Source organism: Mesocricetus auratus, unplaced genomic scaffold (genome assembly GCF_017639785.1).
Source record: "Mesocricetus auratus isolate SY011 unplaced genomic scaffold, BCM_Maur_2.0 Super-Scaffold_100010, whole genome shotgun sequence".
NCBI classification, from domain to species: domain Eukaryota; kingdom Metazoa; phylum Chordata; class Mammalia; order Rodentia; family Cricetidae; genus Mesocricetus; species Mesocricetus auratus.
Window position 1 is genome coordinate 53,592,515 of NW_024429194.1, and position 12,889 is coordinate 53,605,403.

At 39.3% G+C, this 12,889-nt stretch overlaps 1 protein-coding gene across 3 annotated transcripts in view; it reads left to right on the forward strand.

Moving 5' to 3' along the window:
• Window positions 1-217: 217 nt before the first annotated feature.
• Stk17b (serine/threonine kinase 17b) overlaps window positions 218-12,889 on the forward strand; it is a 29,809-nt gene continuing 17,137 nt past the window's right edge. The window contains exons 1-3 of one of the 3 annotated variants that reach the window (XM_013121108.3): window positions 222-366; window positions 7,047-7,093; window positions 9,031-9,195. In XM_013121108.3, coding sequence (XP_012976562.1) covers window positions 9,074-9,195 — 122 coding nt within the window. In that variant the 5' untranslated portion in view covers window positions 222-366; window positions 7,047-7,093; window positions 9,031-9,073. Of the gene's footprint in view, window positions 367-7,046; window positions 7,094-7,959; window positions 7,981-9,030; window positions 9,196-12,889 lie in introns of those variants that run through there. The other 2 variants (XM_005080914.4, XM_040753632.1) reach the window with 2 other exon arrangements.

Sequence of the window (12,889 nt, forward strand, 5' to 3'; positions counted from 1 at the left end):
CTCTACAGGTGGAAAAAGTCGCGAGGGGCTAACCCCGCCCCCTCTCCAGTTCCAGACTGCCAGCAGCCAAGCCTTCAGGCTCCAGGCGCCCCGCCCACTCCCCCACTGCGGGCCCGCCCCTCAGCACGCGCGGCCGGCCGGCGCCCCGGCCCGCCCCCACGTGACAACCCCACCCTCCGCGCGCTCTCCGATTGGCTCTTCAACTCGAGTAGGCGGAGCCTATCGAAGTCCAGCGCCCCAGACGCGGCTGCACTTTTCAAACCTCAACTGTAAGAAGCGTCGGTCAGCGTTTGTGCGGTCGCCGCCGGGAGTCGCCTCTCCGGGGCCTGGCTGACGGCGACCGGCCGCTGCGGGAAAGAGTGCGAGGTGAGCCTGGGTAGCCGCGGCCGCGTCGGAGGGAGGGCAGAGCCTGCGGCGGCGCCGAGCTGCGGCCGAGCGGTCCGCCAGCGTCTGGGGTGCGGGGCGCGGGGACGCGGCGGGGAGCCCGAGAGCCGGCCGGGGCCGGCGTCCCGGAGCGTGGCCTTGCCCGATCGCCTCCCCGGCGTGTGGACGTGGTCCTCCTTGTGGTTCCCGGGTTTGCGTGCTGTGTATGCGGGGCGTCTTCACGTCGGGGCGAGCGGGCGCTCCTGGCCCGCAGCCCCGGAGAAACTTTGCGGCCGTCGCGTGGGCCGCTGTCAGTCTCGGCGTGGCGAGCCGAGCTGTTGCGGAGACTTCCCGGCTCTCCTTTAAAAGGAGGTGGGAAGTCCTCTGTGCTTGTGACCCATACGCAGACTGGAGAGCCACATCATGGCCACGGTTTGGACCTTTATCCCGGCCCCGGCCTTAGCCGTGGGAAAAGGCTCTCGGGATATAGAGGAGTGGAGACAAAGTTGAAAGAAACTTGCCGGCCCGCCGGTGGCCAGTCTCCGTGGCTTGTGTTGGGACTAGAGGCGCGCTGGCTTCAGCTTGCAAGTTGGAATTAAGAAATATGTCCGAAAGTCTAGTAATTTCAATCATGCTCAAACATTAGGTCTGAGTTTGACATTCACCGAGTGTCTGGCTGACGTCATGTTTACATCGGTGGTGCCGATAGCGCCGAACCTCACCTGCAGGTTTGATACAGTGTGGACTTTTTAAGTTTTCAAGTCTAGGAGAGAGAGACTGCCTTGGGCAGCAGGGTCTGCAACGGTAACTAGGCAAGCGAAGGCATACGAAACATGGAATTTTGAACTCAGAGAGCACAGTTTTATGACAGAGAGGTATAAACTCACTTTCTCATTGGTACACCGTTGTACAGTCTACGGTGAGATGCCCAGAAATGGTTTTCAAGAGTTTCATAAAAATTGAATCACACTGCTTTAAAGTTGTGTGTGTATTTGAAAGAGCTAGTGACCAAGTTTTAGTCTTGTCTGACATTTATCTTTTTGATAATTTTGATATTTCAAGTAATTGTTAATTTTTTGAGATATACATACATTGTAGATACTTTTCTAAAATGAAGGTTTATTATTAAAGTACATTTACTTAACATGACCGTATGTTTAAGTTAGGAAAACAACATTTCTGTAACAATTTGAAAGCCTTTTTGGTATGTGGATAGAATGGTGACAGGATTTTTAAATAAGAAATTGCAGTTCCAAGTCGGGGAGATGGCTCTGCCGGAAGGTGTTTGTCCCCAACCCAAATGTCCGGATCCATAGGACCTACATGATAGAAGTGAGACCCTACTCTCATGGATCTCTCCACTTGCATGTAATAAAAAAAATAAGAAAAAAAGAAATTACAATGTGGTTAAGGTAGAAGTGGCATTTTAGTAGAGGCTTCATTAATTAATGTGAATAACACCTATAGAAAATACAGGCCTTTAATGGCAGATACTTTTAATTAATTTCATTTTTAACTTTGTACTGACAACCAGGCAGTGGTGACACAAGCTTTTAATCCCAGCACACGGGAGGCAGAAGCAGTGGGATCTCTGTGAGTTTGAGCCAGCCTGGTCTACAGAGCAAGTTCTAGAACAGCCAGGATTGTTACATAGAGAAACCCTATCTCAAAAAAAAAAAAAATCGTACTAACAATGCACAGCTTGCTGGTTGCCGGTACTAAGTGAACATATAAACATGTTTTAACACTTTGTTTTGTAGCAATTTGATAATTATAAAGGAGGATTTCTATGTCATAATGTTCCAATTTTAATTGTAGAGACTCAATTTAAAACTCATAAATCAAGGAAATCAGTTACATACTTTCACTTTATCTTTAGATTTTCTTTTTTTTTTTTTTTTCTTTTTTTCGAGACAGGGTTTCTCTGTGGCTTTGGAGGCTGTCCTGGAACTAGCTCTTGTAGACCAGGCTGGCCTCGAACTCACAGAGATCCACCTGCCTCTGCCTCCCAAGTGCTGGGATTAAAGGCGTGCGCCACCAACGCCTGGCTTAGATTTTCTTAAGGTATATTATAATGCATATTTCCTGTGTCCGAAATTATTACTTTCTACATCTTGACATTTGCTCTGTAGTTGAGCCTTATCCCAAGGTTTTTTGCTATTTGAGACAGTCTCACTCTGTAGACCTAGCTGGCTTTGAACTGAAGAGATCTGCCTGCCTTTGCCTCCCAAGTGCTAAGAAGAAAGACTTGCACCATTATACCAACTCAATTTTGATTATCTGTTTATATGGCAGCAGTGTTGGGGATTGAACCTGTGGGGTTCATGCATGTAAGATTGGCAGTTACCAACAGAGCTGTATGTACAACCATACATTGTTTCCTATACCAGACTACTAGAAAAAGATAGGGTTTTGTTGTTGTTGTTTGTTTGTTTGTTGGTCCTGGGTTTAAAGCAGAGAAGTATTATTTTTAATTAAGTTACAAGTATATATTTTATATGATTATATTTTGATAAAAGTTGCACTTTTGAATGCACACTTCGTTAAATTGCTTTCTTCTCTTTATCCTTTTCCCAAGCATGTAATTCATGCTTGGTTATTTTGTGCATGTAAAAGAGTTCTCTTTTAAATAACTATACATAATATGTTTTGCTTGATCCCCTTGTTCTTTCCAGCTAGTACAAAAGAGGATGTAAGTTTAAGCAGTAAGAAATTTTAAAGGTGAAATGGCAAGTCTTTTTTAATCCTTGAAGGATTAGATTCCACTTTGCATTGTAATAGTTACTGAACAAACAGTAGTTTGGTGGTGCTGTTAGTAAATGTTATGGTAATTTATTTTACAACAGAAACCCAATTTTCCATCTGATGAGTGACAAGCTCTGTGTAATTGCTGGCCCACCATTATTTCCATTTTTCAACATCTTGTCACCCTTCACAGTTCCAGGATTTACTCTTTGTTGAAGGTGGTAGAGGTGGTGGCAGGCCTTACTGTCTTGGCCCAGTGTCAGGCTGGGGTTCCTTGCCTGGGACTGTATCCCTGGTGTAAACTATATCCCAGTGGTTGGACCAGAGTCGGCCAGCTTCCTGTTGTGATTTTCCGGGGATTAGATTATTGAATTATTCTTGCTGTTGAGTATTTAAAAACAGACATAACAGTACAGTGCTGTCAGTAGAATACACAGCACGTGGAAGTCATCACCTATTAACACTGGCGCTGTCTTCCAGTCCCTGGCCAGCTAAAACATTCTTCAGCACAGCAGAAAGTTCTTTTTTTTTTTTTTTTCCCAAGGGATGCTAGATAAGTGAATCTTTAGTTTATCTTTTCCTAGACACAACTTGGTCTCGTTGGTGCCCACGTAGAAGAGAGAAGTTGCCTTCCTGCCATATTCATTCACATTTACTTGATGAAGATAGGACAGCTATTTGGCTTTCAGGGTGATCTTAGCTGACATAGATAGTGACATGAAAACAAGTGGTCATCTAGGCTGAAATAATTAGTAAGTCCACACTTCATGGTTTTTTCAATTTTGCATTTAATAGATGATAAAAATGATTTTATTCACATTTTAGGTCATGTAACTACCTTGTTTTGAACTGAAATTCTGTAAAAGCAGTTTTAAATGCTTCACAATTAGCCAACTGCTCTGAAATAGGCAGGGACTATACTGGAAGCTTCTGTACTGCAATTTCAAGATGAATCTCAGGTTAATTTCTTACATGTACCTAAGCATGCACTCTGCTGCGTTTTATCATTTATAGACTTTTATCCAACATTTCTAAATTCTTAGTAGGGACATCATGCTGAGTTGCTTAAGCTCAAGTACAAGTATTGTCCTTTAGACACAAAGTGTGATTGCAATCTAACATTAAATTTTCAGTAAAGGAGTATATCAAGAGTCCTCTTGTTTGAAGTGTAAGGCATTTAAGTCAACCTGTGGTTTTTAGGCAAAGCTTCCTGGGGCAGAGCATGTATAAGAAGTAGACATTTAAGGAAAGGTGGAAAGGATGTTTCAGACAGAGAAGTAAAGCAAAGAAGTGGAGAGAAAATCTGAGACTGAAGTATGATGGGAAGTGGAGCAAGGGTATACTGAGCTCCCAGGTCTTTGAGTGTCATGCTACAAAGGATTTTAAGCTATAGTTCCTGGAGCTAATAAAGGACCAAGGCAGGCAACTTATTCCCAAATGCTTTCAGTACTGTATTCTGTAATCTCTACATTCATACGCTCTTTTCATTTGATGACCTTGGAATGAATATTGCAATGAGTAACTTTTAAATGGAGCTGGTTAGAGGTTTAGAAGGATGTTTATTTAGTGTTCATCATACTGGCTTTCTCCATTCAGTTCAGCCAAGGCACAGATCAAATCTAACAATTCCTCTCTTCCTTCCTTCATGGATTCATATCTGAATTCTTATTGTAATTATTGTAATGGGAGTTAATGAAAACTGGAAAGAATATGACATCATACTAGTGTATGATTGAAATCTTACTTGTATCTTCTGTTATGCATTTATGCCTTCTGGCACTGTGTCTGTAATTGCTTGTGAACACAAATTTACTAAGTCCATTAAAATGTTTTCATTGGTGTAGTCAGGTAAAATATTAAATGATTTCAAATTGAGGAAGATAAACTGGCAATTTGTGAATTTAGGATGTTATATTCTTGTTAGAATTGGTTTTAAGTCTATGAGAAGATCTATGGATTGGATTGAGAATTTGGTGATAATTTTAGGACATACAAGGAGAGACAGAACTGGTAGACAACCCCTGTTTGTGAAGATATTAATGGACAGAGATGACATTTGTGCTCCATTATAGGCAAAATTGGCTAGAGGAGGAGAAATAGCAAAATACCTAGACTGACAGTTCTTTTAAGTAAAAAGGAAGCAAACAAAAAGCTATATGGCTCCTTAAACAGCTTTTGATGCAGGTATATTAGCAATAGGTAGATGTGCCTACGGTCTAGTCTCTTGAAATGTCTTCTTCTGAGGCAAAGCTTGTATCCCAGGAGATACAGAGCCATAATGAAATGAGTCAGAGCATCAGAACTAATTTGCATATTTAAATGTATTTGGAAAGCTACATTTGCCCAACATTGTTTTTAGCTACATCTATTGTCATACAAGTACCTGTGGTATGTTCATCCATTATAATGGCCATCAGTTCATGTAGGTGTTACAGAATTCATTAGGGTATGAAGTTAATACAAGCAAAGACCAATTATGAAAGTCCTTTAAGTGGGCTGATCAGTAAGATCTGGTTTAGACTGTCATGCAGTTCATTTCCTTTTATTAAAAAGAAAAAAGAAAATTAAGTTCCTTTCCTCCTCATATAACTAAATAACAGGCCAAAGTTTAATTTATTAGTATACTTGAATCTCAAATTTTGGGCTCTTAAAGGGTCCCAGTATTGAACTTTTCTAACTACTCACTGTATGTGTGTAGAATTATTTGAAAATTTCATAAATGTATATAGCATATCCATGTCCACTCCCTCCCTCCATTTTCTCTTTAGAACTCCATCACGTCTCCCTCCTAAGTTGGTGTCCTTATTTGTTTGTTTATTTATTTAATCTTCCTGAGTCCAGATAGTGCTGTCCATATATGCATGGATCTGAGGTCACCAACATGGGAAATCTATCGGTGGTCACACTCCTAAAGAAAAGTGGCTCTCTCTCTCTGATAGTCATCAACTACTTACTAATAGCTCCTCAGCTAGGGGCAGGGCGTGGGAGCTCCTCCCCTCCATGCTGGAATTTTTAATAGCTTCATCTTGTGCAGGTGATATGTGAGTTGATAAGTGCAACAGCCATGTCTTGCCTAAAGGACAGCATCTCACTGCACTCTCCTCCTCCAGTTCTGAAATGTTCCTGAGAAAAAGACATATTTTAAAGTTACTTTCTTACTCATTATATAGAGTTAAAAGTAAGTTTAATTAAAGACTGCTAAGTGTTTTTATGTAACACTGAACAGTATACTGATTTTCATTTAGTATATAGCCTGAAGTAGTACACAGTCTCTGCATGAGGTCTGACCTATGATTTGGATAATGAACACCATCAGCTGTATGTAAATGCAAAGAAAAATTTTGAAAAACCTGACCAATAATGACTCTTGAACTGATTTATCATACTATTTATAAACTTTTATATCTTTACTTTTTCATACTTACTGAGGTAAAAAGTAATCTTTGAAAGTGCAATTTTGTTGAGTGTGCTAATATATGGGTTTTAGAGTTTATGAATTTAAGTTTTTGCAGTAGTTTTAAGGCTATAAATCATGCTTAATTAAACATAAATTGTTGATGCCCTAAAAGGATCATATTACCTCTTGAAAACTGAGAGTAGAAAATAATTATTCATAAAATGTTTATTAATTTTAGTTTCTATGAGAGGCAAACATCCTAGAATCTAAAATATATATGAAAGAAAAATGAAAAATCATAAACTTGTCTCTCTGATTAATTGCCATGTTTTTTTGTTGGTGAAAAGTGTTGGGAAGATAGCCCAATTGTTATCAGTGATGAGGCCTGTCCCTCTTTTGTGGAGATAAAATATAAGTGTAATCATAAGCATGGACTTTTAAGTATACGTACAAACATTAGATTTTAAATTCTAAAATCTTAGATTCTAAAATTCAAAGGTGATACAGAAAAGCTTCACCCTAACTGTATTGATTTTTTCAGACAATAAAATGTGACCAGTGAAACTGAATGTCTTCAGAACTAAAAAGGTATGAAAAAGTTAACTGAGCACTAGGTGTGATGACCCAGGCCTATAATCCTAGTATTGAAGAGATAGGATTATAACTAGTTCAAGGTGAGCAGGGATTACAGAGTTTTCTAGGCTAACCTGGACTGCATAGTGAGACCCTTAAAAACAAACAAAACAAACAAACAAACCAGACAACTGTCCACTTTGTTCATTTTCTGCCAATATTGTCACTTGTCTTTCATGTGCTTTTACATTTCTTTTTTCTTATAAGAACACTAGTCTTAGTGGATTAGGACCTACCTTAATGATCTCATTTTAACTTAGTCACCACCTTAAAAGCCCTTATCTGAAAAAGCAGATTCAGTGTGAGGTACTTGGGGTTAATATTTCACTAACAAATACAAGGAAGGTGTAGTTTGGCTTATAATGGTAGCTTTTAGGATCTGAATATACTTTGTCCTCTAAACTCCTGTTGAATTCCCATTGTGAGGTGCTATCTTTCCTCTTTGAAGACAAGGTTTTGTTGTATAGTCTTGGCAGACCTCATACTCACTGTATATTTGAGGCTGGCCTCAACTCTTAGTAGTCCTGCCTGCCTTCAGACTGTTTTAGTGCTGGGACTATAGGTGTGAGCACCATCACACCCAGTCATTGTGAGGTGTTAAGTGGATGAGGACTTCAAGTCTGTGGTTAGAGTCACTGGGAAGTGATTAGGATTAGATAAGGTCCTTAGGTTAGAACCCCCATGGTGATGAAGCATCCTAGTGGCTTTATGAAAGAGACCAGAGACCAGACATGTGCACACACTCCCTGTCACTTGCCATGTAATGCTTTGTGATATCTTGGGACTCTCCAGCAAGAAGGTCGCCATCATTTGAGGGTCCTTGGCCTTGTACTTCCAGAACTGTAAGCTAAAATAATCACATTTTCTTTATTAATAAATAGTCCATTGACTCTATTGTACTTCTAATATAGTAACAAGAAGCAGATTGATACAGTAGTGAACTGAAAACCATAGGGCTTCCTAGCTGGAATGAAGAGAAAATGGAATGCAGACCTAAGAGCATTTCAGCTCCGATGTTTGTTTTTCAGTAGACTGCATTGGTAGTCTTACTCCTAGAGATGTATCTCCAACTACCTAGAGAAGTGTTTTTCTGCAGGTCCAAAGGTTACAGAGAAGCAATTTACAGATGAACAGAAAACTGTACTCCAGTCACAATGTCTCTTTGCTAAGTAGAAGATAGTAGTTGGCATTTGAATGAAGCTAAATAAAAAAAAACAGTTGCTCTCAAGCAAGAAGTGGTGGTGGGGAGATGTGGCAATGGGAACAGTCTAGAAGGTTATGGGAGAGTGCTAGCAGAATAATTCCTGATCTTTCATTAGGCAGACATGGCAGACAGTCCACCATAATTACATGAATTCAATTAATATGAAATGGTAGTTTGATAGTACAACTTATTAAAGCTTTTTTATATTTTTTATTTAAGCTTAATGAAGTTTTTATATCAGTTAATAGTAGCCAATCCATGAACAGATCCTATTTCTCGTATTTCACGGGACTGTAATCTAATTCACAAAATGTGAATGTGCCACCAAGTTTGTTTGGCCATATGAAGTTAAAACAAAAGTCATTACATTCCTATACTAAATTACACAGGTAATTGTAGCTTTAAAGAATAATAACTCACAACCAAATAAAGTGATCACCTCATTCCACTTCATTGGAAATGAAGTCAGGAGTTTTGTTTAGGTGCCATAGAGGAGGGAGTACCAGTGTGTGCTTCTGGTGTTTTCTCCTTGTGACTAGCATAAGCCCCTGAAATCAGCCCTATCTGCCTTGTGGTTCTGTCTTAATACTATATTTGGAGTTGTGTGATGTAGTGCACATCCTGCCTGAGATAGTGTGTCTTTTTCTTAGTTACATTTAAGTTACATCCTGTCTCTTCTCTTAACTAGGTAAAGTAAGTGCCCAGAGAAGCAGACCTGGCAGTCATCTAACATGTCTCGGAGAAGGTTTGATTGTCGAAGTAGCTCAGGCTTGCTAACTACAACTCCTCAAACGCCGATGAAGATGGAAAATTTTAATAATTTCTATACACTTACGTCGAAAGAACTTGGGCGGTAAGGAGACTTTGATATGTGAGCTGTCTAGACTCAATTTTTTTATTTCTGCCCTAAAACTCACTTGGAACCATTATCAGTGATTGGAAAGGAAAGCCGCTATCTCTGCTTTCTTGACTGACTAGAAAATCAGATCTATGGAGGTCTTCATATCAAACTTCCCACTGCTTCAGATCTCATTTCTTTCTGCATCTGCAAATGGGAAGGGACAGCTTAGGCTGCCAACTTCCCATCTGAGCTCTGCCATTGGCTATCTGTGTGTCTTCACTTAAATTACAGTACCTCCTCGTGCCAGTGTCGTCTTCTGAAAAAGACATGAGGATAATTACATTTATATTATTTACATTTTTTAGGGTTAAGTTACTTAGTGTTTGTAAAGTGCTTGGTATAGTATTATATGTTTGGTCTTAATACATTTGTTTCAGTTTCTAGCTACTGTGTTTGTCTAAAAGAGAAATAGAGGGATGCCTTTCCATTACACACACACACACACACACACACACACACTTTCATAAGTTAAGATTTAACTCATGTTAATATCACAATTTTATATCACAAAGAATTGGTGTTCTATAAATAGAAGCCTGTATAAATTCTGCCTTGGCTTAACCAAATATATGTTTCTTATGGCCAAGGGTGCCCTTGACATTTAGTATATATGATAATTAGAAAAGCTGTGCCAAGTTATTTGTCTGTTGTGTGTATTCTTAGGTTTAATTAAATGTGGTTGTGAAGGGTTAGAGGACAGTGGTCATATAGATCTTCAGTTTTTGTGTGTGTGTGTGGAGGTCATTGTTTTGGCTTATGTTACTGTGGCTTACAAAATCCATTTTTTTTTCCCAAGGCAGGGTTTCTCTGTGTAGCTTTGTAGACCAGGCTGGCCTCGAACTCACAGAGATTTGCCTGCCTCTACCTCCCGAGTGCTGAAATAAAAGGTGTGCTCCACCACCACCCAGCTAAGAAAATCCGTTTTTGTTGATAGGCAGAATATAAAACAGTATGATTAATTTCCACCTGAAGATCTCAGTGTGGAATCTCAGACTGGCTGTCTGTGAAAACTAATTCTTTGCTTGTGTCTTTTATGTTGAGTAGAGACAGGCCCTGGCCTTTCCACTCTTTCAGACGGCTCACACAGCCCTTCTTTCATAACATAAAGATGAACCCACCCATCTCACAACCATAGAGTGTGTTGCTTTCTGTTCTGCTAGTCTCTACTTGATAGACAGTTTGCTTTGCAGCTGCATGTAATATATATATAGTCTTTCAAATATTAAAACAAAAGCTGAATATCCACTGTCCAGAAATCTTCCTTAGTGCAGTTACCCTCTTCTGGACCACTTTCTGCTTCTGATTGGTTCTGTTAAAATGAGAGGCCTAGGATTAGACACAGCATTGTTAAAAGCTTCCTTTTAGATTGTAAGTAGACTATTGAAGAAACCCAGCATGCCATTGGATGCCTGTCTGCCTCCTATTCTTTGCTCCCCTCTCTCCTCCCGTTCACCCCCTTTTGGCATTAGATGTGGCCAATCTGTGTCACATAGCAGCATCATGTTACTCTGTCTGAGCTAGGAGTTACTTGAGCTGCCTTTGCTCTGGATCAGAATTTGTGTGATGTTCTTAGTTGTGTGCTGCCTCTTTTTCTTAGTTGAGAAGTTAGACTAATGTGTTCAAGTTGCCTTTTATTGCAAAACATCTGAACAGATACTTATACAATGACTTGTTTTAATCTGTGCAGCAAGAAGCATTTGTACTTACTTTTCTAGGCTACTATTTGGATGAGTAGCTTTATTAAGTTAACTTTGAAAATTAATAGGTGTAGTAGCTAATGAGAGGTTTTTTCCTTTAACTTTTTAGAGACCTTGAGTGGGTCACTTTAAATTGTCTTACAGAGGTGATGTCATAAGGAACCATCATGAATTAGAGTTAGTTTGCTTTTAAACATTTTAAAGCAAAAGCTCATGGTAGGATTTGATTTAAACAAAGTCAGATTGCTAATATGCCAGCATCACATGTGTTCATGGAAGAGACTAAAATTGTGTCTTTGAATTGCTTTTGGCTAATTACTAACATGGTAGATATTGGCACATTTAAATTCCAACTTTGGCAATCAAAATCATATTATTTTTTAATCTTCGATGAACTTTAAAATCCTTTCAAACTCGTAACCAGTCTTAGTGTGAGAGCCTTGTGAAGTGATGCTGGGGTTCGGAGCTTCTCTGGGAGACTTGCATATTCTGTAATAAATAAACATAATTCTAGCATGTAGAAAACTACAAAGTTATCTTTCTGTATCAGCTGGCTTTTAATATTTAATTTTAAAATGTCAGTGTTTGAGAATATATTTCCCCTTAGCAATACAAAGGAAATTATATAAAGTAAGTCTAAGTTCATTTTTCACTATTCTCAAAAAACGGCATTGTTCCTGTTTTTTAACATGTTGGTTAAGTTTTTTCCACCCCTCCCCCAGCTAAGGCAAAGTTTCATCGGCCTTGTGGTTAGAAGGGTGAGGCAGATTCAGAATAAACGTCAGCTTCCTTTGTGGCTTACCCTCCCCATCCCTTCATATTTTATTGTGTGTTCTAGAATGCAGACAGTAACGGCTAGACCTTTCACTGCTGGGAAATCTAGTCAGCTTTGCCCTCTGAGGGTGTGCATTGACTGTTACTGATAAAGTTTTGAGTTTTCTTGACTCTCTCTCTTAAATTTGGTACAGGAACATTATATATTGAAGATTATTGTTTTACTTCTAAACTACAACTAGCATCTTAGAATATGAAATAGATACTTAAGTTTTCCTCTTGAAGCCTCTAATAATTATGCTAAAGTATTTATCTTGTTTCATAGTACATGTGAATATATGCCTGCATAACTGTGTTAATATATGGATAAAACTTTATCAAGATCTCAAACTTTTAAAAATGCAAATATGGGCCAAATGGTGGTGGTGCACACCTTTAACCCCAGCACTCGGGAGTCAGAGACAGACTCTGAGTTCGAGGCCAGCCTGGTATGTAGAGTAAGTTCCAGGACAGCCAGAGCTACACAGAGAAACCCTGTCTCCAGCAACTCCTCCTCACACACACACAAAATGAAATGGATTTAAAAACATAGCATAATGTGTGGTGTTGTAGTGAACACACCACCTCTGCTGCTTATTCAGAAGCATCTCAGGGCTAGTGTGTGTTAGTTTGTTTCCTAAAAATCCCAAATTCCCTTTGTTTTAGAAAAGTTTTTGCGTCTATATCTCAGTAAGAATTGGTAAATGTTAAACTTAATAGAGAAACAAAGTCATTTTAAGGGTAGAAATTGTTCCCTAGTTGTGAGACAAGAAAGTTAGAAATTCATATTTCATGGTTTACTTCTTGGCACTTAACAATAAAGGATCAGGTTTGTACATGTAGCATTCTTTAGTTGTGGTATGTTTTAATAAATGTAGGCTTTGGATTATAGCTTGTGTAGTTTCTTTTTAGTTATTAACTACATGTTTTAGATTAGTGACACTAATTTTGAGGTAATTGGGAGTAATGATGAAGGAGTCTGTCATTTTGGTTCTTAGTAGTAAGAACTAAAATCCAGTCAAGCAATTTATTCTGCTAACCCCCCCCCCAGCTGTGGGTTAAATGGGACCCTGCTATCAGCTGACATAGGTGTTAGACATCTTTCTGAGACTAACTGCAGCAATAGAGTAAAGTAC